This window comes from Vicugna pacos, chromosome 1 (genome assembly GCF_048564905.1).
Source record: "Vicugna pacos chromosome 1, VicPac4, whole genome shotgun sequence".
NCBI classification, from domain to species: Eukaryota; Metazoa; Chordata; class Mammalia; order Artiodactyla; family Camelidae; genus Vicugna; species Vicugna pacos.
The window spans coordinates 74,580,748-74,608,076 of NC_132987.1; the positions used below are offsets into that span (position 1 = coordinate 74,580,748).

At 44.2% G+C, this 27,329-nt stretch overlaps 1 protein-coding gene across 4 annotated transcripts in view; it reads right to left on the reverse strand.

Annotated features, from left to right (window-relative positions):
- Positions 1-12: 12 nt before the first annotated feature.
- Positions 13-27,329, reverse strand: part of PLCXD2 (phosphatidylinositol specific phospholipase C X domain containing 2) — a 47,134-nt gene continuing 19,817 nt past the window's right edge. The window contains exons 2-6 of one of the 4 annotated variants that reach the window (XR_012074762.1): positions 18,537-18,696; positions 17,616-18,076; positions 12,414-12,506; positions 4,424-4,702; positions 13-219 (exon numbers count right to left, since the gene is read on the reverse strand). Coding sequence is in view for 3 of the 4 variants with exons in the window: in XM_072965451.1 (XP_072821552.1) it covers positions 6,054-6,213; positions 12,265-12,506; positions 17,616-18,076; positions 18,537-18,696 (1,023 nt within the window). In the remaining variant the exon portion in view is untranslated. Of the gene's footprint in view, positions 4,703-5,881; positions 6,214-12,264; positions 12,507-17,615; positions 18,077-18,536; positions 18,697-27,329 lie in introns of those variants that run through there. The other 3 variants (XM_072965452.1, XM_072965451.1, XM_006217323.3) reach the window with 3 other exon arrangements.

Consider the following 27,329-nt stretch of genomic DNA (forward strand, 5'->3'; position numbering starts at 1 on the left):
ACAAAGGAAAAGCACCTGCCAAGGTCTTATATTTATTATTAGGTTTAAGCCTATTTAGGTAGTTCAAATCCAATACAAGAAAAGACATCATGTCATCATATCTACCGAGCTTTTTTCACAGTTAAAATGAGGTAATCTGGCTTTACAATGTTGTAGCTTGAATTAAGCTGTCACATCCAGGTTACAAGAAAGAAGAAGAGATATTTGAACAATTATTTCCTACGAGAAAAAAAAAGCCATGTGAAATGCATATGAATAAGATAATTACACCACAAAATACAGTTCCGAGTGTCAAATACCATATGCAAAAATTTCATTCTAATCTTAAAACTGGTATAATTATTGTTTTTTACTTAGCAAACAGCATGCATTGTCATATAAAACAAGCATAGAGGACAAAATATAATATCTAATGGAGTATTTACCAGATTCACATTATCATCTAAATTGACCAAGACTTGTTTTTACTATGACGATCTCTGTATTTTCTAGTTGCTGATCAGTGAGCTTAAGTATTACGGTTGGCATACACACAAACAAGCAATGCATACACAATCTGTATGTAATACTTATCAATATTATAGTAAGTATAATAGCAGCAAGGTACCACTGTTTGTAGAACACATTCTAAGATTTATTTTATTGATAATATAGATTAATGACTGAAGTGTTATTAGTGCTACAAACTAGTAACAGATGTCACACTGCAAATGTACAAAGCTACGGAAGGCCTACTTGACTTTTCAAAGTGCTGTGCTTCTCACTGGGCTCAGAGCTTGTGAATGAAGTGCTGGCCCCCAGTTCTGGGCTCCAATCAAGTATAGTTCTAGTGATGGGGGTGGGGGTGGGAGTGGGGGTGCAGGATGATGCATTCGAGGGGAATGAGATATAAAAATCACTCTGATAAGAGTGCATCTGCACATCACTGACTGTATGTGCTTTTTACTGTTAAGTTTTGCCAGCATCCTGTGGTTAACGGTAATCAGCAGATGTCAGAGGATGGCCAGGAGACACGAGGAGGAAGGGGTATCCTAGGAAGAAGAAGAGAGGGAAACAGACAGAAAATGCCTCTAGACAACAGATGGGGGCCTCAGTAGAATGTGGGACTCAGTTCCCAGTGATGAGAAGGAAGATATTTTATCAAAACTATGCAGCTTAGAAACAAGTTTGAAAAGCCCTAAGAATAAGTTTTGCTGGAGCAAAGACTGGAACGCTATATCCACTGCAGGACAGAAGAGTCAGAGTATTTTTACAGTGTCTAACATTGTGCTAATTTATCATCGACAGCATTTGTACTATACTGTTCGGGTTTCGGGCCGATTCAGGGATATGATGCCGTCAGTGGCACTATTTCTAGTAGGAAGCTGGGGAAGCCGGAGGATAAGGAGATAGTGGATCTCTCAGAGCAGTAAAGAGCTGTTCAGTATCATTTGGAATTCAGGGTAAAGTTTCCAGCTAAACCACTTATCACCCAATCAGTTCACTCCTGTGTGTCCCAAGGCAACATGCGTGAGTGACGAAGGCCTGGTGGCAGACACCAGGAAGCAAACTGAGGCAGAGGACCAAGATGTGCAGGGAAGGTAGTGGAATTTAGTGGACAGCCAGGTTCTGTACAAAATAAACTTCCCGTCAGTTTGGACGTTTTATCAATTTCTGCTTATTTCCTTTTGGTATCATGTGATTATTTGGGAAGGGCCACCTCACTAGATCAGATATTTCTCTCAGCCTTACTCATCTCATCTGACCGATCACTAAAGGTGCCACCGATGGACAAGGCCTGTCACCCTAAGTTACACATGAGAAATGAGCCCAGGTAGCATCTCTTCCCACATGCCACACGAGGAAGAGGCCACGACTGTACACTCCCTGAGCACAGGCATTTAACCGAATTATTAGGAACCTGATATTTTGGGGAGCTAGTCGACTGTGGTTTGCCAAACACAGTCCGGATGGAAGAACCAAGGCAGGTTCACACAGGTTGGCTCTTTGCTCAGCCAAGGGAGGGGAGGCTGGTGGCTGTGCCCGGATCGTTAGCCCGTTCTGTTTCCCAGAACCTAACACTAAACACCTGTAACCACCCAATAAAGAACGTTACAAACACTTGAGCTGTGGCATGAACTACCTCTGTAAGGTGGCCTGGATTTGTGTAGTGCTTTTGCTTCCCAGGAAAAGCAGCAGTTTAATCTCAGTCTTAACCTCCTCTGTTTCTCCACCTTTAGTTTTGTGCTAACCTTCCTAGCTGGGCTGTAATAACGTCTCTGTGGGAAGCATTTTCTTACTGTAAGATTCAGAAAGACAGAAGTAGGAGGTCCTGACACGCCTCAGAACTGCATTTAACTCTAGACTGTTGTGCTGCATTTTCTTGAGCAGAAAGATCAACTCTTTTTTCAGTTGGAGGTGCTGGGGATTGAACCTAGGACCTCATGCATGCTAAGCGTGCCCCCTACCCCTCAGCTATGACCCTCCCCTCAGAAAGATCAACTTTCTGATGTGAACATAAGGTCATGCTAGAAGAAGCAGGCTTCTTAAGAGTGATCATTAACTGGGCTCAGATCTTGTGCTTTTCTTTAAGTTTATATAAAATACTGGGTTTGGACTGTGGCTTAACTATTCTCAAGAACTCGAGAGTCTGGATGGACTCCCTGCTAAGGAAAATAATTAAACTTAATTACTAAAGCGTCTAATACAGCAAATATATAATATTTTTTGGTATAACCCTCTTAGATCCACCATTAATTTAAAATTTAATCGCCAATAATGTGTCATTCCCTTCCATCAATTCCATCTTGACCTCTCTCTCTAAAGCTAAGAATATTTTCTGTACCCACAAAACCACAGTGGTACTTCTAATAGGCTCAGAGTTCAAGGCTTTAAACACTGCTCTACTCCAACTGCAACCTGTGATTGTCCCCTTGGCCACAAAGCCACGGGAGTGTGGCCACGTGGGGAGCGGTCCAGGGAGCCCACGCAAAATTCAGTCTATGTTTCAGAATAAACGTGGCCCCAAATCCTGTGAAACTGAAGTCCTCTTTGGCTCAATAAGTTGCTTTTTAGCTGATCTTGAAGTTAATTCTGAGCAAATATGATAGCCCTGTTTGATCTGAAAGGTTCCAGAACTTGTGAGAGTAAGTGATGTAGTTAGGTCACCATTTTTATTGTTGGCAGTTGCAGAATGAGTCATAGACCTAAAGTTTATTTTCTTTCTGTCCCATCACCGAGTCTCCTGCTTGGCCTGAGGTCAAGGAGCAGAACACACACACATCCTTTACAATATGTGAAGCAACTCGGTCTTGGGGCAGAGAGTCCGCCAATTCAAGGGTGTTTCTCAAGGGTGAACTGCAAAGAATCCTCCTCCTATCTCCCAGAACTCCTGCGCAGAATTCCCAGAGGCAAACCAGGCTGGCATCCTAACGCAGCACGAAGGAGTGAGTGCCGGCACCTTCCACGCAGACCAGGGCTCCACGCGTGTGACCTTGGTACCGTTGCCTGTGCTTGGCGACTTTCCTCTTACCGTGCATGCTTAAATGTTACAACCCAAGTGAAGGGCAACTACATGTATTAAAACTAAAGGAGAAAATCAAGTAAACATTTCACTGAACAGTCAGCAGCCCTTGGGTGTCACTGGCATCCTTTGTGGATACCTGTCAATACACCTGGCCTCATAGCACCGAGCAAGCACCTGGACAAAGCTGAGGCTCCGATAAAACAGAGCAGAAGAATTCTCCTCTTGCCTCCTTATCTCTTTGCCAAGTAACAAAGGGTTAACAGAGGGGAAATGGTCTAGTCCTTAGCAATTGACCAAAATCAAGACCAAAAGGAAATGACAAAGAAAACCCTGAGGGTCGGCCAGGGAAGTTCAGAGCTCGTCACTGGAGTTTAATGTCAGAATTGAAGGAAAATTAAGAAAGTGCGGGCACTCACGTCCTCACTCCTTTGCAGAGGAGGCCCAACAAATCTGACGGTGGAATCCCAGAAACTTCTCTGGAGAGGGATTCAAATACACGGAAAGGAAGAGTAAACCAGATCTCCCCAGAGTCGTTTTTGCTGTGACCTCAAGCTGCGGCAGCTAAAGGTCGGGGCTTGAACTACTTTAAGCAAAGCAAAGGCTGGCAGACCAAGCAGGGGGGTGTGCCTGCGCTCTTAGCAGTGCGGCTAAGACATCCCCCACTGCAGGCAACATGCAAAATCCAGCTACGGAGTGGCAGAGAACAGGAGTGGGAAGCGACTCGGGGGATGGTCCAACCGTCCGTACGAGTGCACACATCCATTTGGGTCCCATGTTCTCTTTCCTCCTTAAGAATCCAGAAGCTGACACCGGCTTCAGGGTTCTCAGAGAGTTCTGAGGCACATCAAAGTGCACACACTCGCATGCCCAGTTTTCTTTCTAGCGCCTTTCCTTTCAGCCCTCTGGAAGAGGGTGTACCTTGGGACCTGAGAGCCCTTCATGACCCATTCTGTCTTCTGTTACAGTGCATGGCTTGGCCGCGGCCTCTCAGATCTGGACCCCCCAACACGTGCACACTGTCCCCGGCGTGGCTGGGGGAGCGAGGAAGCCTGCAGGGTCCACAGCGAGGCAGAGGTCACTCCTGGTCCTGAGACGCGTGGTCCTGTTGAGGGGAGGAGGGCCGGGGCGGCATCTGGCCTGGGTGAGGGAGCTCCCTTGTGAGTGCTTTTGAAGTAAGAAGCATGGAAGATACTTAATCTATAAATGAATGAATGAATGAATGAATAAATAAATAAATAAATAAGACAAAACACAAGAGGGCTTTTTATAGATAAGCACCTCTTATCAATAATAGACAAAAAAATCCCCTCTTGAGTTTCAAAGCCCTTCTGCAGTGGTGATTAGCAGGCTCGAAACCACCTGCAGAAAGTAGAACAGTCAAGACACGAACTGGAAATACTCCCACACTGGGTATTTCTCCCTTGATGACACACAGTCATCCTAAAGATCCCCGAGGTAGTCTTGTTTTCAAGGAGTTACAGCATGGCTCCCAGCCCACTTGGAGCTTCCTCCTCAAATCCATTGCACTTTCCCCTGCACCCTGTGTCTGCCTCCCCGCTGTCAGGGACAAGGTGCCTTCCACTAGGGTTGCGTCCCACAGGGCAGACCCGAGTCCCAGGCAGACAACAACGAGATGCAGTTCCAAGATCCGGCTTGAAGTTCCCACTCCAAAGAGGACTTTGCCAAAATGAAGCAGGCGCTGGCCTGGCAGCCATCTGGGGGAAAGCTACAGAATTAAATCAAAGAAAGCTGGCATGCAACAGCCATGCGCATCTATCTCTTGTTGGGCCCCTCCTTGAATCGATGTGCCATCGTTGTTTCTTTCACTTTAAGGAAGGGGCCAAAAGAAATAGAGAGGAATCAATGTTTTAAAACTAGGAAACGCAGTCCTGATACCGAGGACAGTAGACACTGTTCATCTAAAGAAAGAAGGCGACCAGCTCCCAAGCACAAGCCCTGCAAGAACAAGCTGGTGGCTGAAATGCCTTGGTGATAAATGCGTTGTACTCTCTCTGAGAAGAAGCAGCGACAGCCCGCACGCCTGGAGAGAACTAGTGCTTGGCCCCTTCCCCGCTCAGAGCCCCAGGCTGGAGGTAGAGCCTCCCCACTGGGCAGTCCACCCCTGCCACGAGCCATTCTTTTGACCAGGAATCCCCTTCTGCTTCAGCCTTCTCTCTGGCTCAAACACAACATCCTGGAAGACAACGGGGAACTGGGCCACTGAGGGGGCGCTTGATGGCCCAGCGGAACTCGGAGACCCGTTTCCATGTTACATCCAACATCGTATGACGTTGGGGAGATCCTGGCCTACGGCACATGCAACAGGCTTTCTTCCCTTGGACTTAAGTTTTGAAAAAGTCTCATTTGGGAAAAATGCAATGAAAAGCTCTGTAATTTTATCCAAATGGCCCTCTGCGGAGGGACAAATAAATGTGCCCTCCTCTCACTTACTTCACCATCACTGCCCAGGGGCCATCCTAACAGGAAACCCTTCAGACCTCTAGCCAAGATCAACAAATTCAATATTAAGTTAAATTAAAAAATTAAGTCAGCATTTAGCCAAAGCTCTGTCCTCCTGGAGGAGGTTATTCAACTCAATGACAGTCGTGGCAAAGTCCACCAGGTCCACAAAGTCAGACGTGATGATGTTGACGCCCGTGGCTCCAGGCTTCTGAGTTTTCACCCAGTCCAGGATGGCAGGAAGATTCCTACACAGGAGAGAGTTGGGGGAAGAGATAAGAGAGAGCAGCCTTTAGAAGGACTCCTCCAGAAAGAGGAGCAAACCAAACACTTCTGTTAATGTAACAAAGTATGCCAACAGAAGCACAAGCCCCCCCGCCCCCAATTTGTCCATTTAAACTTAAATCTCTTTCAGGGACAGAGTGATGTCTATTCCACTAGAGAACAGGACTTCCAGGGTTTCTGTGCTGGAAGAGGAAATTGTTTATCTCAGTCACCAAAGAGATACCACATCAATGGGACCTCAAAAAACTAAGATCAACAGTCTAATTATTAGTAGGTTAATTTTTTTTAACATGAATTTTATCATGAAAATTTTCAAACATATTGCAACATTGAAAGAAATTTACAGTAAGTATATCCACCGTCTGGATTCTACCACTAATGTTTTACTAAACTTGCCTACCATATATCTGTCCATCAGTCCATCACTTTATCCTTCCATCAATCCATCTTACATTTTTGACATATTCCAACTGCAAATGTCTATACACTATACACCTATACATCTATCTATCTATCCATACATAATATCCCCTCAAAACCTCAGTATGCAAATCATTAACTAACGTTCAATATCTGTTTTAAATTTGTTTTTCTTTTGACATAAAGTTTATATCCAGTAAAATGCACAAATCTTAAGTGTATACTAGCTGAGTTTTGACAAACATATATGTATTACCCATGCCCTTCTCAAGGTATAGAACGTTACCAGTGCCCCCAGAAAGCTCCTTCATTCACTTTCTCCATCAATCTTTGCCCCCATTCTTCCAGAGGAAATAATTATACTGATTTTTTTTCTACCACAGGTTAAATTTGCCTGTTCTAGAACCAAGCATAAGCCATGCAATATGTATGCTTGCATGTGAGGATCTTTCACTCAGCATTAAGGTTTTGAAATCCATCCGTGTTGTTGCATGCATCAGCAATTTGTTCCCCCTCTTTATTTTTTTTAGTCACTGGATAGTATTCTATTTTCTTTCATGTTATAATTAAGGGCTTTCCATGTGACAGCCAGAATGTTATTCCCAAAGAAGCTCACAATTCAGTGACATAGACAAATGACGACAGTTAATGTGATAGTTCCTATATTAGCAGTGAGTATAAAACACCACTGCTGACACGGAGGAGGGAGCAATGAAGTCGTCACGGTCTTGCATCATGGTAAAGACAGCTCACCAAGTTCTGGCTACGTTGAGGATGCTACGGGGAAGACAAACTGGAGCTTATGTTTTGGTAAAGAGACTGGAGTGTTTTGAGGAAGAATTTGCTCTAGACCAAAACTGAAAATAAGCTAAGTTTATTGCTTACTGCCCCCTTTCTCTTCTTCTGGTAACGCTCTCCTTGGTTGCCATCTCCTTGTTTCCTATCTCCTCTGAAGCTGCCCTCCCTCCGTTGAGCATACATCTCGATTTCTCAGTCTTCTAGGAAACCCTGCCAAGGCCTTGGTAGCATTTTGTCCTTCTCCTCTTTCTTTTCCTCTTACATTGACAACAATAATCAGCCCTGGGCCTCTTCCCTCGCTCAGCAGACTCTCCAATCAGCCATGCACTAAAACACATCTCATATATCTGTCTGCATGTTTGTATTCATAGGTGACTATGACTTCATGGGCTACCAGCACTGGGGTACTTCCACTTTTAACTGGGACTACTGAAGACAATAATAAACTTGATTTGTCCGTAACTTAATTTCCCTGTGCCTCAGTCTCTCCCTTGTAAAATGGGGATAATAATACTTACTTCATACAGTTTTTTTTGGGTAATTAAATACAGCAATAGGTGTAAAGTGCTTAGAATAGTGCCCAGGATAGAGTAAGTACTATGTGAGTGTTTGGCAGGAGGGAAGGACTCGTGATTGGTAGAGAGATTCGGGGGCTGGGAGTAAGAAACTTTCCTAAAGAGGCCACACCCTGCTGCTTCGGTGACAAAATGTTGTAGCCTGAGAGGGAAGGGTCACAAATACCCGACATGCCTTGGGGATAGAGACCTGGAACGCAGAGTGGCCCAGACGAAGGCCATGGCAGCCTGATGCATTCAAGCCTTCTTCTTTTTCTCCTTCTCCTCCTCCTCCTTTTTAAATCAGTTTACAATGTTATGTCAGTTTCTGGTGTTCAGCATAATAGTTCAGTCATGCTTTGAAGCCTTCTTTTAAAACCCTCGCTAGGTCGTGTTTAAGTATGGAGTGCAGGCGCCACCTTCTGGTCATCACTGGGAAATGCGAAGGGAAGGTTTGGTCAAGGCCCCTGGGGCGACTCCAGCCAAACCTCCTGGATGGAGACTGGAGGCTGAGCACAGGGATGTGGGAGGGTGAGCACTGGCTGTCTCCCCTCCGTCACAAAGGCTCTGGGTCAGCTTCCAGGCCAGGTGTCAGTCTTCCCCTAGGTAAGGATTAAATAACCAGGATTGGGAACAAAGAAGGGGAAATGCAGAACTCAAGACGAGGAGGAGCCACTTTGTTTTCTTAACTCCTGGCATTTACCAAGAGATCAGTGCGGAGGGCTGAACCAGGTCCTGCTGATGGGCCGTGAGGCCTCAATCCCTGACCTCCCTCCCCTCCGGCTCTGAGGCCCCCCCGGAGAGCAGGGCTGTCACTGTGGGGACAACAGGGGTGGCAGGCCTGTTTTGTGCAGGGCACTGTGGTCAGCACTTAACTTCATGTTAAGACGCCACGACCTGGTGTGACATGATTAACCCCCTTTGACTGGTGAGAAAACCAAAGCTCAGAGACCTCGGGAAACTTGTCAAAGGCAGCTTGTGGTTAACAGAGTTCGTTTTCCAGGGCTGCTGTAAGAAACACCACAGACGGGGTGGCTCAAACAACAGAAATTTACTCCTCAGGGCTCTGGAGGCTGAGAAGTCCAGATCAAGGTGTGGGCAGGTCTGGGTTCTCCTCTCCTTGGCCTGCAGACGGCCACCTCCTCCCTGTGTCCTCACAGGGTCTTCTGTCCATGCACACCCATCCCTGGTGTCTCTGCGTGTCCTAATCTCTTCTCATAAGGACACCAGTCAGATTGGATTAGGGCCCACCCTGATGGCCTCACTTTCACTCGACCACCTCTTTACAGGCCCCATCTCCAAATACAGTCACATTCTGAGGTACTGGGGGGTTAGGGCTTCAACACAGGAATTTTCAGGGAACACAAGGGACCTGAGGTCAGGCTTCAATCTTGGGCCTCTAATTTCAGTCCACGTCCCCTTCTCTGGTCCCATGCTGCTGGGCCCTCAGGCTTAGGCAAAACTTCCTTTCGTTTGATTTCAGTGGGAGTGCAAGGTTTCTAAGACTCTCAGGAAAACTAGCAGAGAAATTCAGTCAGAATGGCTGTGTGTTACCCCTGCGTCACAGCAGGCCGGCGGGAAAAGCCCATCAGGTGACACCCCTTGAGTCCTGAGCTCCAGTGGCCAAGGGGGAACTGAGCGTCTGGCTACACAAGGCCACTCCTTCTAGACTGGGGAGGTCACTGACACAGCGTCAGGCAGAACGAGGAGACACAGGCATACATTCCCAACGGAAGAACAAGACAAAACCTCAGAGGACGATCTTAATAAAATGGAGATAAGTCTATATTTTTCATGGCTTCCTTTTAGGGTGATGAACCAAAAAGAACAAAATCTCAAGCCCTAAGTTGACCTAAGAGTTAGAGGGAAGAGAGGTTAACTCTGCTGAGAAACCCACCTCTACATTTGTATGAGAACAGACCTTGTCCTTTGCTCTCAGTTGGGCAGATAACCGGTTCCCAGCACCAGTTTGACAGCATCCCGTGTGCCTCAGGACAGGGAAGGCACTGTGACACAGCTTCTTCCTTATGCCTGTTCAGTAGCCTGGAGGAAATGACTGCCACACATTATGCTGGCGTCTGGGAACAAACTTGTCCAAAGCAGTCGATGTGGAGGCCTAGGAATGCTGACGCATCTCTGCAATATTCTTATGACCAGCAGGGGGCGAGATGCTCCAGTATCCTTCCAATCTCGGAAACCTGCTGGCGGGCTCGCGGCCCGCGGGCCAGGGCTCTGGCGTGCTAGGACGCGGGGGCTTTGGGCGCGTGCGCCATCATTACCACCGAGTGCAAGAGCAGCCAGATTAAAGTTCTAGGAATTCACAAGTAGGAAAAGCATCGCGACTTTGTGGGTTCAGAGTTGTAGCCTGCAAGAGCTGACCAGACAAATACAGGCCAGTGGAGCAGAAAGGAACCGGGCACTGAAATGTGCTACGTCCAAGTCAGTGCTGAAGGCTGAAAAGGCAACAGTCCAACAAGCAGCAGTCCCCAGCTGAGACAATACTGACTCCTACCAGCTGTGCGGGTCTGGGTCGCTCGACCTCACTGAGCCCGTTTGAAACGGGGGCAATAACGTGCTCAGACAAGGTGCCTTCTAGAGACTGGCTTAATTTAAAAATCAAATGAAATCATCTGCAAGGGGGTACTCTTATGTTCAGAATACGGTTCACAGAAATAACTGCTACTTATTTTTAAAGACTTGCTCCCCCTTATTAGCACAGCTCTCTGCACAGATTTCATTACAGCGATAGGAATTCACACGTTTATTTTTCTGGATAGACTGTAAGTTCCATGGGGCAGAGACTATATGATTCCTCTTGTGTCTGTGGACCTAGCTCCTATTCACTGTTGAATGAATAAATAAATAATCTCAAGCTACACACTTACCCAAGGCATGAGGAAAATGGTATAACTATATGAACCTATTATTATAGAAAAGAAAGTTCATAATTCTGATCTTGGTTTAGGAAACCCTTTTTTCCAAGTTAAGCACAGGTATTTCAGCTAAGACTTAGCAGAGTCACACAGAAGGAGGTTTCTGGTTCTGTTCGTGGCCAACACAATCAGGAGCTCTCAGTCTGTTATCCAAACTCCTGCCAGGTAAACTATTATCTGAAATCATGCTACCCAAACTCAGAACCAAATGGACAGGGACACTTTTTTCTGGATGACTCTTTCATTATCGGAACTCTGGTGCTCAGCACCTGGAGCTGGGGAACCAAAGTGATTCTTGTAAATATCCTTGGACTGCAAGGGCCGCCCTATTATCCAAATATATTTATAACATTCCCTTTAGTCATAGGCATAGACATAGGCGCACATGTACATATGTACAAGCCATCCTTTTCCTCGACAACACCTATTATTTATCAGTGCCCAGGATAAAGAACATCATCTAATACAAAGTTTCTGGAGCCTCTCCTGCCTAATTTTACAGTCAGGATCGGCTGCTCTGAGGAAGATTCTGAAGCTATGGCATGGTGGGCGGCGTCCTAAGCTGACAGGGACTCACTGTCGCTGAGGAAGGGAGGACACCCTAAGTCCTTGGAGGGCCATCTCTGAGCCCCTTGCCCCTGGCACAGAAGTCTCATTTAATGCTTCTTAAAAGAGCGAGTGCTTGAGCCAGCTTCAAAGGCAGGGGCAAGAACACAACGTGACCGCGAGCCAGACGCGAACAGACTGGTGGTGGCTGAAAATGCTTTGCCTTTGTATTGAAATTTAGAGAGTATTTCTGGAGTAATATGTACATTTTAACAGCATATTCAGAGATCCTTTGGGTACGGTTAAAGCAAGTCACCTCAGGTACGCAACTTTTCCAACTATAAGGTTTTTTGTTTTGTTATTTTAAACCTTTTAAAAAGCAAACAAACTTATTTACAAAACAGAAACAGACTCACAGACATAGGAAACAAACTATGGTTGGGGGGAAGGGGGTGGGAAGGGACAAATTGGGAGTTCGAGATTTGCAGATACTGACTGGTATACATAAAACAGATAAACAAGTTTACACTGTGTAGCACAAGGAACTGTACTTGATACCTTGTAGTAGCTTATGGTGAAAAGAATATGGAAACGAATATATTCATATTCATGTATGACTGAAGTATTGTGCTGTACACCAGAAATTGTAAACTGACTATACTTCAATGAAAAAAAAATATGGTTTTACTGCTATTTATTCAGAAGAGACTCAAGATAAAAAAATTTCCTAACCCTTGCTCATGGGATGGAAGCAAATTCTCACCTATGGACCAGAGTGTTCTTGAGGCCACCAACCAGGCCTCGCGCGATGGTCTTCACCCTGGGGGTGAGGATTGCTTGCGAGACGTGGAAGGAGCCGCGGGGGGCACGCTCGCTCAGCGTGGTCTCCAAGAAGAGTATGAGTTTGCTTACGCTGGTGGTGTTGGCCCAGGGCGCTGGGATCTTCTTTCCAGGCCACAGGAAGGGGTATTGCTTGTAGAAGGGACAGTGATAGAAAATGAGGACCTGAAATATTCAGAAAAAAATAAAGGAGGGCAATTTATGAACGAGCTGAACGTTAACTCCTTGGCTTTACACTGATTGCTAGGAGCAAAGGCACACAGATACAAACCTATGTGGAAATTCAAGAATTGTTAATTTTTTTTAGAAGAATCAATAAGCAAAGATTTAAGAACTTGCTATATGTCTGACACTAAGGTTTTTAACTTTTTTCGGGTCATGAACACCTTTGGAAGTATGGTAAAATCCTGACCCCTTCTCAGATTGCTTGAAATGAATGCTTAAAATAAAGCAAACAGGATAACAAGGAGAATCAATGAGATGGATCTATGGCCACTAACAGACTAGTGAAATTTGTAATAAATTAATGTATGTGCTTCATCATAAACACAGTCAACAAAAACATTTTGCTGTAAGTCTAATAGTTTCCCTAATTTTGAGTGAATGATGAATATCTGTGATATTTCAAGATATCTGCACTAAATGAAATGTGATACGGGAAATCTTGGTTTCTATGGGGACAAAGCCACAGGTGGTGCCAGCTCGGCCGTGGGTGCCTGCCCACACTCATGATCAGTGGCCAGCCAGAGGCTAAGAGAAAATATGTAGTGCTTCTCGCATCCAAACTCACAAACTTCGTAAATTCCACCCATACCCTCCCTTGGGACTCTTTGGACCGCAGCTGGAGAAGCCCTGTGGGTAGTCCTGTCTACAAGTTGTGACTCCTATGCTCACAAAATTGACCCTCAGCTCTTGGGGTTGAGATCAGCCCACTGGACTAATCTGGGAGGACTTCAGTCGTGCCTGCTGACTCTGAATGAAACTGCCCTTCCCAGGAGAGGGAGGGAGTCGGGGAAGACTTGGAGTCAGTGGCTGGGCCTCCAGCGGGACCTCTGAGGATGGTGGTGATTTTGAAAATAATTAGTGCGCCATGTCCACAGCATTAATTAGTTTCTGAGACGCAGCTGAGGGACAGGGAATTGCTATTTTAATTGTCCCAATTCAGAGCTCTGCTGCTTGGGTTTCCAGAAATACTGTATTTTTTCTCCTCCTGGCACCAGGAATCCCTTCCTGGAGGAATGTCCAGCGTGCGTTTATACTCCCTGGACTGCAGTCCTCGGATAGCTGGCTCAAGAGCATAATCCTCCAGGCACCCAAGGATGAGGGCTCTGAATGTGTGTCTCATTTCCAGGCGCATGCAGCTCGTGACTAAGGTGCCTGACTGACTGCTCCTGAAGGCCGAGCTCGGAGCACCAGGCTCCATGCACTGAATAGGCTAATAGCTGTTCTTGTTTTTAATGGTTCTGCGTAATGTCTGACGGACTGCTCATGATGTTGGTGGTAAACACATGTGTTAATGAGGTTAATCACAGGCTCATCATAAGCAGATTGCCTGGGAGATTGGGAAGGATTTCCTGCTGGCTGGCATTCGTCACTGGCTAGTTTGGAAGGCTGGGGTCTCCATTATCCGAAAGTGTGAAAAGCTGGGCTGTGAAAGGGACTGCTGGGGAGGCGGGAGGCTGTGTGATCCTCAGTCAGGGCCTGTCAGACCGTTTTCTGTGCCTCCTGGGCCGAACAGATGGTCAGGGGAGGAAAGGACAACTTGGAAAACGAGTAAAAAGTACAAATTATACAAAAGCGGCTGTCTGCTTTTCCCCAAGATCCCTTCTCGAGCAATCTGATCCCCAAGGTTAGAGGGAGAATTTCTGTTTACAGTAGGAGGTCGTCCTAGCAAACCAACTCATCCTACAGAATTCTGGGGGCACTAACACTGGCCCAGGGCCTGCGTTTTGCATCGAGCTCCCGACCTCGCCCTGCTGGATTTTTCTTGAGATATTCTTCCCTCCAGCTCATCAATTCACATGCAGATTGTCTCTTGAGGCTCAGATTTTAAATCTCATTTCCCTTAAGAATTATTCTTTAACTGACCTCTTCTTATTTTGATGATGCTTATACATGGGCCCCTGGGATGTAGATTTATATTATGTACTGTTTTTCAGTTGGTGGACCACAAAACCCTTTTCTTCATATAATGTACATTTGAGGCAGTTTTGTCTTGTGATTGTATAAATCAGCTGTTTTGTATTTTACTAGTGTCATATACTCTTACCTTCTCGTTAAGTCTAAACACTGCCAAGCTATAAATTAAATCCTCAGAAACCATGCCACTAATGTACAGACGCATACCCGTGAGCTGGGATGTAATTGCATACTGAGTAAATGAAATGTGACTGAATGGTGGTACACTTCTTGCTATTAAATTGTAGTAATAAAATACTCTGGGGATTACATGCAAGGCAGCTCATTACATGATGAATACTTAAGGTTTAACCATCAGCATGGCACGGCCCCAGCAGGAGGCGGATGACTGAGGACTCTGAGATCTCTTTGATTAGCTTTTAAGAAGAGACATGGCAGGGAAAATATGAGAAAAGGAGAACAGAGAAATCCTAGAATCAAGTTGATGACATGTCATCACAGTCTCTTTCCTTCATAATTTTAGGAGTGTCTGTAGTTGGATGACACAGATTAGTCATACTTAAAAACTATAATAGATCTTCACTCTTCTGCTAGAAATTCACTGTCCACATGATCCATTATTCCTGCAATTACCTGTTATTCTTACAAATTTCAAAATGATTTTATATGCAATGTGGCAGCCCATGCAGACTACTGTGTATAAAATTATAAAACTATGTTTATAATAGATATCTGTTTATAAATTTAGCCGTACTCCAATTTAACCTCACCTGAATCCTAGTATTCAAAAGCTCTCTTACAGATCTTCCCTTTCTCCCATTCTGCTAACCCTCTGAGACCCTCTGATAACAGAGGTTCATGAATAAAGAGGAAGTGTTTTTATTAGCATAATCAATGACACTAGTTGTGAAAATCACCAAAACGTGTGAACAGCCCTGGGAGAGCCCTGCACGCTGTGGGAACGCTGGAGAGCCCCACGCCTGTGATTCAGTCCTGGCCCTGGAGGCTCACTGACAATGTTCCCTTGCAAGTTGCATAATTGCTCCCTGCCTCAGTTTTCTCACTTGTAAAATGAGGATTATAATGAAATACCTACGTCATTATATTGCTGAGAAGATTAAATGAATTAATTCCTGTACTTTGTACATTGCAAAGGCTCAGTAAATGTTATTATTGTTGTTATTACCAGTATTTAATATCATAACAGATTTCACTGGGGAAAAAAAAAATCTCTCCAAATTAGACCCAGGAGTCTGTACAGATATAAACTGAGGTTTAGGGGAGAGGTGTGATAAATATCTGGCAAAATATTAGTGACGGAATACAGCTTAGATCAACCTTACCAGATGCTAAGCGTTAACTCATTAGTCTCAGTGCAGTCAGACCTTTAGCACATTTCCGGGCGTGGGAAGCCACCTGGCTTCCCGGCACTCAGGCCAAGGCCAGGAAACACCCTTAAATCCTCCCAGTCGCAACAGTTAGGAAACCCTGTTAGCTCCTCCTTCTGACAGATTCAAAATCCGGCCACTTCCCACTGAGGGTCTCCTCCCTGGCTTCCCTCCTTCCCCAGCCATCTCTGCTCCAGATCTCTTCCCAGCAGTCAAAAGGGATACCATCAAAGCCCAAGTCAGCTCACAGCACCCTGTGCTCAGAGCCCTCCTCACTCGAGTAAAAGCCGAGTCCTCAGCGTGCCCTCCAGGCCCCACGATCGCCCATCATCCCTGCCCAGCCTCCTCTGCTGGTCTGCACTCCAGACCCACGGCCGGCCCCGCTTTCCCTCAAAGATGGCAGGTACCCTCCTGCGTCGGGGCTCTGCACTGGCTGCTTCCTCTGCTGGGAAAGCTCTTCCCTCAACAGGTTAACTCTCTCCAATGTCATTTGTTCAATGAGGGCTACCCTGATCAACCTATTTAAAACTGTGACCAATCCTCCAGCCCACAGAACCCTGACCATGCTTGGCTCTCTTTTCCCATCACTCTTATTACTTCCTAACATTATATAAAGTATATTTATCATGTTTATTATCTATGACCTACCTCCCTTCACCGCAATGAAATCTCCATAAGGCAAGGATCTTTGTTTCATTTACTGATTTATCCCAAAGGTGCTTGGCACCTACTTGGTATTCAACATATATTTGCAGATGAATCATCTTTAATTGATTTCTAATGAAAAGTTATTTCCTTAGTTCAAAATAACTGCCTCTTTAAGATGTTTTGGCTAATGCACGTATGTGTAAGGGAGCAACTGTGAATGAAAGGTACTTGCTTTAAAAAAAATGTTTTTTTAAATGGAATTACTGGGGATTGAACCCAGGACTTTGTGCAGGCTAAGCATGAGCTTTACCACTGAGCTGTACCAGACCCCACCTTTTTTTTTTTTCCTTTTTTAAAGAGAGTATATATCAGAGCCTGACCATTCCTGAAGCTCTCCTCTTGCACTATCCATCATCCTCTTGGACCACAGCAGAATATATCCGAGGACCACACTCTTTTTTCCAGAGTCTGTCCTTCACGGGTCAAAGTTAGGGCCCTTCTCGACCGGGGTGCTCTGTCAGCCTTCATCCCTTTGTGGGCTCTTCCTTCCTTAATTCCGTCTCCCCCTCTGACCCAAACCCCGTGAAGACGGCCTTTTCAGTGTTAACTGTTAACATCCAAGAGGAACCACTTCACACGCCTTTGTCAGCCAATGCATTTACCTACCAACCGCTATTTGGCAGGGATGATCTGACACTGAGCTGAAGGCAGGATGGAACAGACTATCCCTAAGGGGAACTATGAGGGTGAAAATGGACTCACTGGGAGATGGGTGGTAATGGTAATGGCCAACTGGTCCTATTTCACAACTGTGTCTTGGGCTGGTTCTGGCCAGCCATCCAGCGTCAACTGAGATGCTCAACACGTTGCCCAACGAGTTATGAATATTTGGCAGGTGTTAATCCCAGTTCAACGGTGCCCAGGGGAGCCCTTGATGCTGTCCTAGAGCCCAGGAACCAATGCACAGATCTTCGTTATACCAAACAATCTATGCCTTCCAGCCCAAGAGCCCTGGAGGGAGCTGTCTTAGAGCCAGTGACAAGAAAGAGAGACAGTTATGTTCCCTTGCCCTTGGAAGCTCTTCTCTGTCCCCGCCTACCTGGCACTTCTTCTCCCACAGCGTCTGCAGCTTCATACTCTCCACACTGCAGGCTGAGCACAGCTTGTTCCCAAAGGCCTCCTGGATCCGGAGAATCAGGTGTTTGTGATGGGCCTCATCCATGGCGTAGAAGTGGTTGAAATCCAGGAAGACAATCTCTCGTGGGTGCTGCGTGAGGAACGAGTCAATCTCCATCAGCCCATCCCAAACCCTGATGCCAAAAAGCCCATGAATGAAGAAGATTTCCTGGTCTGCATCCCCCGGCTTGGAAGACACACGCAGGTCGAAGTAGCGGATCCCAGCCTCCAGCTGTTCTCTGAAGCTCAGGTTCTGAGTCACAGACCACTTCTTCATGAGCTTCTTCACCAAGGAGATCCTGGCGAGGCGTTTGACGGCAGGGGTTTGGTCAGGCCCCACGGGGGACTTTTCGTCTACCCAGTAGCTGAAGGAATCATGGGAGCCTGCACAAAGCAATACACGGGAAAAAAGCAGCTGAGCCTGTAGCTGGGAAGGGTAAGCCGGTTGATCAGAAAACCACAAGAATTAAGAGCCAAACACACGCACAGAATGTCGTAAACGAATACTTGTAAGACTCTTCAAGCTTGCTGGAAATCAAATACACACAAATAAAAGGAACGTAGTCTCATTAGCAGCTTGTTTAGCCTGGGGTAAAACCATAATTTCATACATTGCTAGTGTAAGGTAAATTAATAAATGCCCTTTTGGGAAAGCTATTTAGAAATGTGTTTGGAAAGAGGAGCTTTAAAATATTCATGTCATTTGGTCGAGTAATTTTGTTTCAGGAAAGCTATTCTAAAGAGCTACACTAATGTTTGGAAGAACAAAGATGTGTGCTGAAGACTATTTGTAATAGAGACAAACCAGAGGCTGCTGAGGTGATGCTCACAGAAAAATGCTCACCGGTGGTGCAGGGGCTGTCTTCACGCAGGTGCTGACACAGAAGGTGGGGAACTGCTGAGTCCACCTCAGCAGTGCTGGGGCAGGCATTTAAATTCCAGGAAAGAATTTTATGCTTCTGTACACAATATTTTCTTTTTATGCTTCTGTATATACTGTTTTCCTATTGTAAAAATAAGTCAGTAGAAATGGTTTCTTGGCAGATCAGAGAAACATTTTGAAGAGCTCAACATGGGTAAGTTAGATGTCCCTCTTTCTGAACTCATCTCTTAATAGCCCATATCTGCTATTCAATAATCAAGTGCACGTTCTATTTCTCTGCCTTAAAGAGGGTAAGAATCCTCCCAGAGACTGAGATGACCTTACTGATGTAAAGTCTAAGTGACCACGAGAGGCACATTTCTAACTATAGAGAGAAAATACTTCAGTAGTAAGAAGGTAAAAATTAACTCGAACAAATGCCTTTCATTGTGTCATTGGTTTCTATCGAATGTCAGCCATCATTATTTGGTTGGCTTGGTGACTGGCCCTGACCCCGGGGGCTCCATACAGGTGGCTGCACTTTGCCAGCAAAATCTAGGAGGAAACTGCCTTTGTTCCGACACTGCCAACCTTGTTTTTAACTACTGCTGCCCACACTAGAGCCAAAATTCTCATGTTCATGTAGAATATTCTTGACTGTCACCAGTTATCATTTTTACTAAATTTTAGAGTAGGTGTTTCATACACAATACAGGATTTTATACAACTCTACTACTTTAGGTTTTATTATTTCCATTTACTTGGAAATAAATCATTCTGGGATGGCTTTACTGTGTTATCTTCTCAGAAATAAAGCAAAAAAAGAAAAAATGGTGACAAGTGATGCTTTATTTTTATGTAGTCTTTAGAACATGGAGGGTATTCCATAACTATTAAGAAAAAGCGTATTTATTAATCCTTAGGCAAAGTGAATTTTTCAAGCAAGAAAATTACTAGCATATTTCAGGTTAAAAAAAAATTGCTGTTACTAATAGAAATGTGGAGCAAGTCCCCCTGGATTTCCCATACTGGTTGTCTCTGTTAACGAGACTCACTGGATACACGCTGAACGCTCTGCTTCCCTGGACTGCACAGAAATGGGAGATCTTTATACCTCCTCATTGAGAGATTTATTATGAATACATTATGTATAGATGGAGAACAGCCAGTTCTCTCTTCTGTTTAGATTTTATCAGCAGCCCAGCTGTTTGGGCTTGAGCGTGTAATATCGTGCGAGGCGTGCGTTGAACTTGATTCTTCCCTGGGAATCAGGGCATAGCCATTACCCAGGCATGGAGGAGAGGCAAATCCCCTCTGGGAGTCTCCTGTTGGTGCTGAGCCCAGTTTCATGTCCAGAGGGAGATGTGCTAACAACCTCTAAGGCTTTTCTCTGCATCTGAGGATTGTGCAGCAGTGAGACAGTGATGGGGCCCAAGGGACCATTTCTGAATACACAGGGACACACGTGGTACCCAGCCCATTCCATGGATGAGGGAAGGTGTGCACATCCCCTGGGAACAGAGTCTCTCTTCATCTCTTTGCTCCCGTTTCCATTCTGACCTCCAATGCCCAGCACTGCCCACTTTCCTCCCCTTGACAGGAAAGGACAGGACACTGGAGCAGATCGCTTGCTGACTGTTTTATAGCAGTTGCCCTAACTAAAACTACAGCCATCAAAGCCAGCAATCATTCATTAACCGCTATCAATATTTTTGCCTTTGTACTTCTTTTTCCCCAGGAAGTTTTTGGCCTCATTCACATAGAGTGAGAAAAATAACACTGAAGTTCTTAAGTGCATTTGACTACTTATTTCTCAAAAAACAAGACAAAAATGTCTCCCATCCCCACACATAGAATATTTACAAGTTATACAATGTGCAAATAGTACTTATAAAAAGAAAATCTTAGTATTTTACCCCCTAGATTTATAATCAGTTTCCTCTACTCCCTACACCTGAAAGAAGGTATTTTACTCTTCAAAGTCTTCAAGGCTTCTCCTCCTCCTCTGCCCTGGGATGTATGGACTAAATTCATGCCAGGAATTTCCCCCGGAAGAGGTGGAAGCCCCTGCTCTACTGGTCTTCACCTTGTTCGGTCTTCACCTTGTTCTCTAAGAGGAGTGCTGTGCGGGGTTGGGAGGGATAGCAGCTCCCATGAGTTCTGGCTTGTTTTATGATAAGGTCAGAAACCAGTGCAGGACCTCATCCCACTGTGACTTCTGCCATGGGAAGTGTTTTTGCCGCCACTCCCTGGCAGTGCCTAGGCATCTCCACTCATCCCTTTCTGTGCTCCTTTCTCTACGTCTAAACTAGGTTTAAGTGGTCCTCCTTATCGTAAGAACAAAGCAAGCGCTTTCCATCACATCTTACCCCTTGAAGCCACTGTCTTCTCCTTCTTCCTCCCTCTTGCAACAGAGGCCAGTCCTGCGGCTCTGTCTTCCCTGATCTCCCTCCTTCCCGCTTGAGGCCATCTTCTCTCCCTCTATTGCTATTCTTGATCCGTATAACCTTGGAATCAACAACTCCAAATGACTTTATTATTCTTGGTTTCTCTGAGGGTTTGCTAAGTCAGCTCTTTTCTGGAAACTTCCATTCCCTTGTGATCCATGATGCATACTTCTAGGTGTTCCTATCGGTCTGTTACCACTCTCCTTTGGCCTCCTTTGCCAGCTCCTCTTCCTCCTTCTTGTCCGCCAGTTTAAATGTTTTCCAACGGTCTTTATTAAACACCCTCAGAGATTTCATCCACTTCCCATTTTTTTTTTTTTGACCACAGCACCATTATGCAGACACCAAAAGTTTCATTTCTAAGAGGGGAGGGTATATAGCTCAGTGGTAAAGCACATGCTTAGCATGCACAAGGTCATGGGTTTGATCCCCAGTACCTCCATTAAATTAATAATAATAATAAATAAACCTAATTACCTCTCCCCCCAAGAAAAACCAAAGCAAAACAAAAGTTTCATTTCTAGCCCAGACTCTCCTGAGTTCCAAATTTAAAGTTTCTGACTTCCTGCTGTGTTTTCCACCCTGCCTGCCTGCTCACACAACAAAACACAAATTTTCCAAGTCCAGCTACTTACGCTGTCCCTATCACCCTCGCAAAGTGCCTCTTCTGGATTTCTACCAACAGTTCACTCAGTTACTCAGACTTAAAACCTTGGATTCTATTTAAATCCTTCCCTGCCCCTTGCCCCCTTCATCCAACCAGCTACCAAAACTTTGCATTTGAGTTTTACAACAGCCGTGAAACATGACTCTTCCTTTAACCTTCAACTTCCACCCTCTTTTCACCTGTTCTGTAATCCAGACCAAAAGAACCCTAACTTGTCCTTTCAGTCCAGTCTTTCTTCAATTTGCTGACATTCAAAAGTCAACCATCTCAAGATACAGTGCTGATCATGTCATTTCCCTCCTTCTTCCCAATCAAGTTCAAACTCTGGAGACTGGTGTTTAGGACTCTCTTCAGTATGACTCCAATGCCTTATTTCAGCCTCATCTCTCACCAGGCCCTTACATACACATGGTGTCTGCTGGTGTGCAATATACATGCATTGCAGACGTTCCCCCTCCTGGACTCTATGCACTTTCTTTTGCTGACAGCTTCCGTAACTATTCTCTCACCCCAACTCTGTCTACCAACATTTATAACTCATCAGGCAAGCTGCTTACACTATGTGTCAGTTTCTTCATCTGTAAAATGGGCGTGATAGTATCAATTGTCGCACAAATTGTGAATATCGGAACGTATGAAAAGTGGTTGGAACAATGCTGATACACAGTATGTGCTGAACTATTGTTATTATTAGTTTTTCTCTGTTAGCTAGAAACTAGAAGGAGGAGGGGCGATTAACTGAAATTCCTTATCTTAAATACTTCGGCTCTGGAAGATTTTCTTTCCTCTATCTGAGGTACTGCTGCTCCACACCATCTTATTGGTTGACACAAAATGATAGCTTAGCCTCTACTCTGTTGACAGTAGCTGCCACTCACTCTCTTGGCCACAGCCCAAGCTTTGTCATCACCCACTTCTAAGATCTCAAAATGCAGTATCCTACTTTCTGATCACAGCTTACTTGTCTTCTGCCTCCCTGCGACTAGACTTCTCTTTTCCCCCAGTCTGAGCGCCCAGAGTGGGCTCTACTTCATCCCTCAGCTGCAACCAAGGCTGTCAGCTGCCACTTTTACCTGCACAATTGTTAATTACAACCCTCTGAAAGCTGTAAGATCACTGTGCAGGCATGTGGTCTGTCTGTACATGCAGGTCATGTGCACAGCCCCAAAATGCACATGGAAATATTAACACGGTATTTTTAACAAACTTTTTGACTAACAACAAATGTTCTGCTTCTGTTCCCTATTATTTCTCATTTATAGAACGGACTAAATAAGGTTTTAGAAAATAATAGGCATCAAATATTGGGTAACTACTCTCAGACTTCCCTGGGTAGGGAATTTGGTTGTCATCTCAAGAATATTCCACACAGAGCCGGAAATACGGAAATATTCAGGCCCTTCATTAATGTTTTACACTCCATGGATTCATACCATCCCTAATTTTAGCCTTACAAAGGTGAGGCTTTTTCCTCCAATTTTTGGAAACATTTTTCGGGAATCCTTTCATTTTCACAATTACCACAAAAGGCACTAAAAATGTTTCTGTTTCCTCTCTTTATGTACATAAAACCCTGGACAATATATGTGAAAGCACTTTGTAATCTAAAGCAGGGATTCTCAACCTTGGATGCACATCAGAATCCCCTGGGGGAGCTTTTAAAAAATATCAGTGTCCAAGATCCCACCCAAGACCCATGGAGTCAGAATCTGCCTGGGGTGGGAGTTGAGAATGGAAAACTTGAAAAGCTCCTCAGGTGTTTCCATGAGGCACCCAGTTTTGATACCCGCTGCCGTAGCTGTAAGATTTTTCTTTGCCAAGAAGCTCTCTGACTTCTGACGATCAGTTTCTCTGGTTGGTCTTCTAGTACTTTCAAATCTTTAAATAATAATCTCTGGTGGCCTGCCTTTCCCATATCTGGGTAGAAACTCTCTTCACCATCCTTCCTGTTCTAGGAATGCCTCCTACCCTTTAACCAGATGAATAACCATAGCTTGTTTGTGGAGAAGAAAAATAATGGGGTGCCCTGCTTTCTTTATCATGCCTTCTAGTACGTAGTTAGATGAGGATATTTAAGGTAAATTAGGGTTCTTAAGAGGTGTGTTGGGTTACAAAGTTCAGAATAAAGTCACTGAGGCAGCAAAATCACAAGGAAAGAGACATTTGAATGAGAAAAGGTTAGCAAGATGTTTACCCAGTGTTAGGGTTATTTCTAAGGGACCAGGTAGGAGAAATGAGCTGGCCTTGTAGGGACCAGGGACAGCCAGTTTGCTCATTATCTGAAACACCAGTTGCTGCTTGACTCTTTCTAGGGTTTGCAATTTGGGAATTAGGTGATCTCAAGTGAGCACACAAGAGTTTTTAGTTAAAGTACTTTCATTACCTACTTCTTGCAAATTGGAATTGGAGCCATTTTGCTGGACTCAATCAAAAAGAATTTAAAGCAAGCTTCTTAGGAACCTGGTCTCTAAATAAAACAAAAGGAATTCAAATCACATACCCTGAAGTGATATATATCATCACAACACAAAGGCATTTCAGATTCTGCAACAACTATACTTAGAGCCACAGAGGAAGAATGGGACAAGAGTTCAATGAAGAATATGAGAAAGAGCGAAAATCTTTGTCTCATCTCTGGGTGACATCCAAGGAGGTGGGGATGGTGACCCCAGAACAAACAACGCCTATTTAAGAAAGTCTCTTTTCCTCGCTTCCCTTAGGTACTAGCCTGCCTTTTGACGGGCCCTTTAACGTTGAAGCCCGCCAGCCCCCTCCAAGTCCGTTCCCTGACGGCCACCCCCCCACCACCCTGTGTTTACTCACACCATTCAGACTGTTGGGCTTCTAGGCTATGCACTCTCAGTGGGGTGACACTGCCCCAAGGGAACAAAAATTGGTTCTTGGGGGATGAAAAAATCTTACTCTTTTAATGTATAAAGTATATAGAGAGTATCTAAACAGATACTGTATAGTGTATCTGTGATACTAAAATTTCACTTTTGTGGGGGAGGTGAGCAGGGTAGAAATGGCTAGAAAGACTTAGTATGGCAATAAAGAAACAAAGGCTGAGAAATAGCACTCTAGACTGAGCTCTCTGGCAGCCAAATGGACATCTGACTTGTCTGGGCTGGATCTCAGCCCCTGCACCTCTTTTATCCTTAATTGGCATGTCTCTCAATGCCTCCAGTAACTGTTTCCCACTGGACACCATCCATAAGTTGACCCGGCATCATAAGGTTTTGTTCACGCCCCCTGCCTCTAGACACTAATGTTTCCCAACCAACTCAATTCTCTCTTTTCCATGATCCTTTAAATATTCCCGCTTGGCATCTCCAGACTCATCAAACCTACCAGTCCTGAAAAACCCAGGGTTGTAGTTTACAAGATACCAGTTCAGCAGGAAGAGATTTACAAATGGTGAGCCCTGAGCCCTAACTTAATGAATCACCGCAACCCCGGAAAAACTAAAGAGAGGTTCCCACAGTGGTTACAAGCATGGGTTCTGGTGCCTGGCTGCCTAAATTCATAATCTTGGCTCTACTGCTTACTGGCTATGTGACTGAAATGCTGTGCCTCGGTCTCCTCATTTGTGAAATGGGGACAACAGTACAGAAATCAATGGTTTATAGTAAAGGTTAAATGATCAACTCGAGTAAGCATTCAGAGAGTCCCTGGCCAATAGAATGAGCTCAAACATGTTATTATTAGTGATAGTAGTACTTTTCATTATTAAGGAATCTGTGTCATCTTCTACTTGAATGATACTACCTGAGAAACAAATAATTCTGATTTTTAAATAATGTTGTGAAACCTCATTAAATATTTATCTTCAGGGATCTCGTGTGGCAGTTACCTGAGAAAAATGAAGTTTGCAGTTTAAAGGGATTTATTTTAGGTTACATCCAGGATCAACATCAAAAGGAATAAATTCGAATCACAGTACTATACAGGTTAAGTATAAACGGGCACTAAAAGTAAAATTATAAGTGATCTCTAGTCTGCTCCTATGTCAAGAACTGAGGAATAAATAAAGTCAGTGTGTATACAATTTGAAAATATAGGAGAAAGAATCTAGGGTATTCTTGAACTTTTAATTTTTAACATCACAGAATGACACATCTTCAAGGGATTTCTAAAGAAAAACAAACACACAACCCCCCCCCCCCACTCAGATCCAATCTGTTGCAAAAGGCAGGCTGGAGAGCAGATTTTTGGAGCATGAAAACCTATAATCCATTATTTGAAATGGAAAAATAGTCATGCTTTCCTAACCTGTCAAAAGAACCCCTATCATTTTTAATAAATATCATTAAAACACTCAAACACTCATATAACCATTCATAAAGAATCTTTCCAAATATAAAGTATTTTAAACACTGAATGCCAGAGTCTTTCTGAAGTTTTCTTTAGTATTCTGAAGTAATACTTCCAGGAGTTTTTCTGTATTTTCTTACACATTGAAAATATTAGTGCACAATTCTTAGAAGCTGAGCATGACCACTTTATGTCAGCCCATCTCTCTCAACGAGCTTTATCACTTCGATTTTTTTCTTTGCATGTATGGGCTGTTCAGGCCTCTTGGGTTCACTGATTTTATTCACAGGCTCTTCGCTTTCTTAGAAGACACTTCCACTCAGTAACGTGGTAAGTTGAGAGCACTAATGTGCCTACCAGGAGAGCAGTGGGGCCAGGGGTGGAACAAATTCTCCAACTTCTGGCCTGGCTCCACCTATAACTTGAATGTTTTTGCTAGCCCACACGTGTGAATTCACCATAATGAGATCTTTGATTTAGGTCGTGAATTCCAGGTAAAACAAATCTTACAAGCTGTTACAGCAAATGTTTAGATAGCAAAGCTTCCTAGTGAGGATGCCCACAGAGGTGTTTGGAACCAGTGTCTCAGTTGCTAAAGCATTTATGTGTATGTCGATGAGTATATGTTGACACTAAAACTGCCCCATCCGAAATGAAACCCAGATAAAACTTTCATTCAGGAGGGAAAACAAAACAAAATAAAACAAAACAAAACAAAACAAAATAAAACAAAACAAAACAAAACATGCTTCATTTACTTAGAAAAGTGTGCTTAAAAGAATTGAAAAAATCCACTGTTTCAGAGAAGAATTTTTACTAATATCAATAAAGAGCTTCTGATAGACATAATAATCATTCTGCAAAATTTCTTTTAGAGACAATTATTGCTTTGAGCTTATTTTTTAAAAAAGCCATCTAAACTCCAGCTTTGTATCAGGACTTCATCAAAATACTTCTAGCAAAATTAAGATGGGCTGGCCCCCTGCAAGCTTGGTCCTCAACATACACTGAATGTGCATGCTTTTTCTGTTTAGGAATAGAGTGTTCAGTTAGGACTTGCCTGTTTTATCTCAGTTTGAACTTTAGGTCATATGATTTATAATCTCATATTCTGTCTCTGATTAATAGTCCATACCCTGTCAAGAGAGGCCAGAGTAATGCAGGCAGCTTGCAAGGAAACGAGTGCATAAAATATGGTATTAAATGTCAAATCAATTTTTCTAAATTAATGTAAAATATACATACCAAGAATATGCTGGGAAAATTAGTAAGACCTTAGCTGCAAAGACCCTTGCCTGTCTAAAAACTACAACAAGAGGATACTAAAAGTGCTAAAAATCTTGCTTA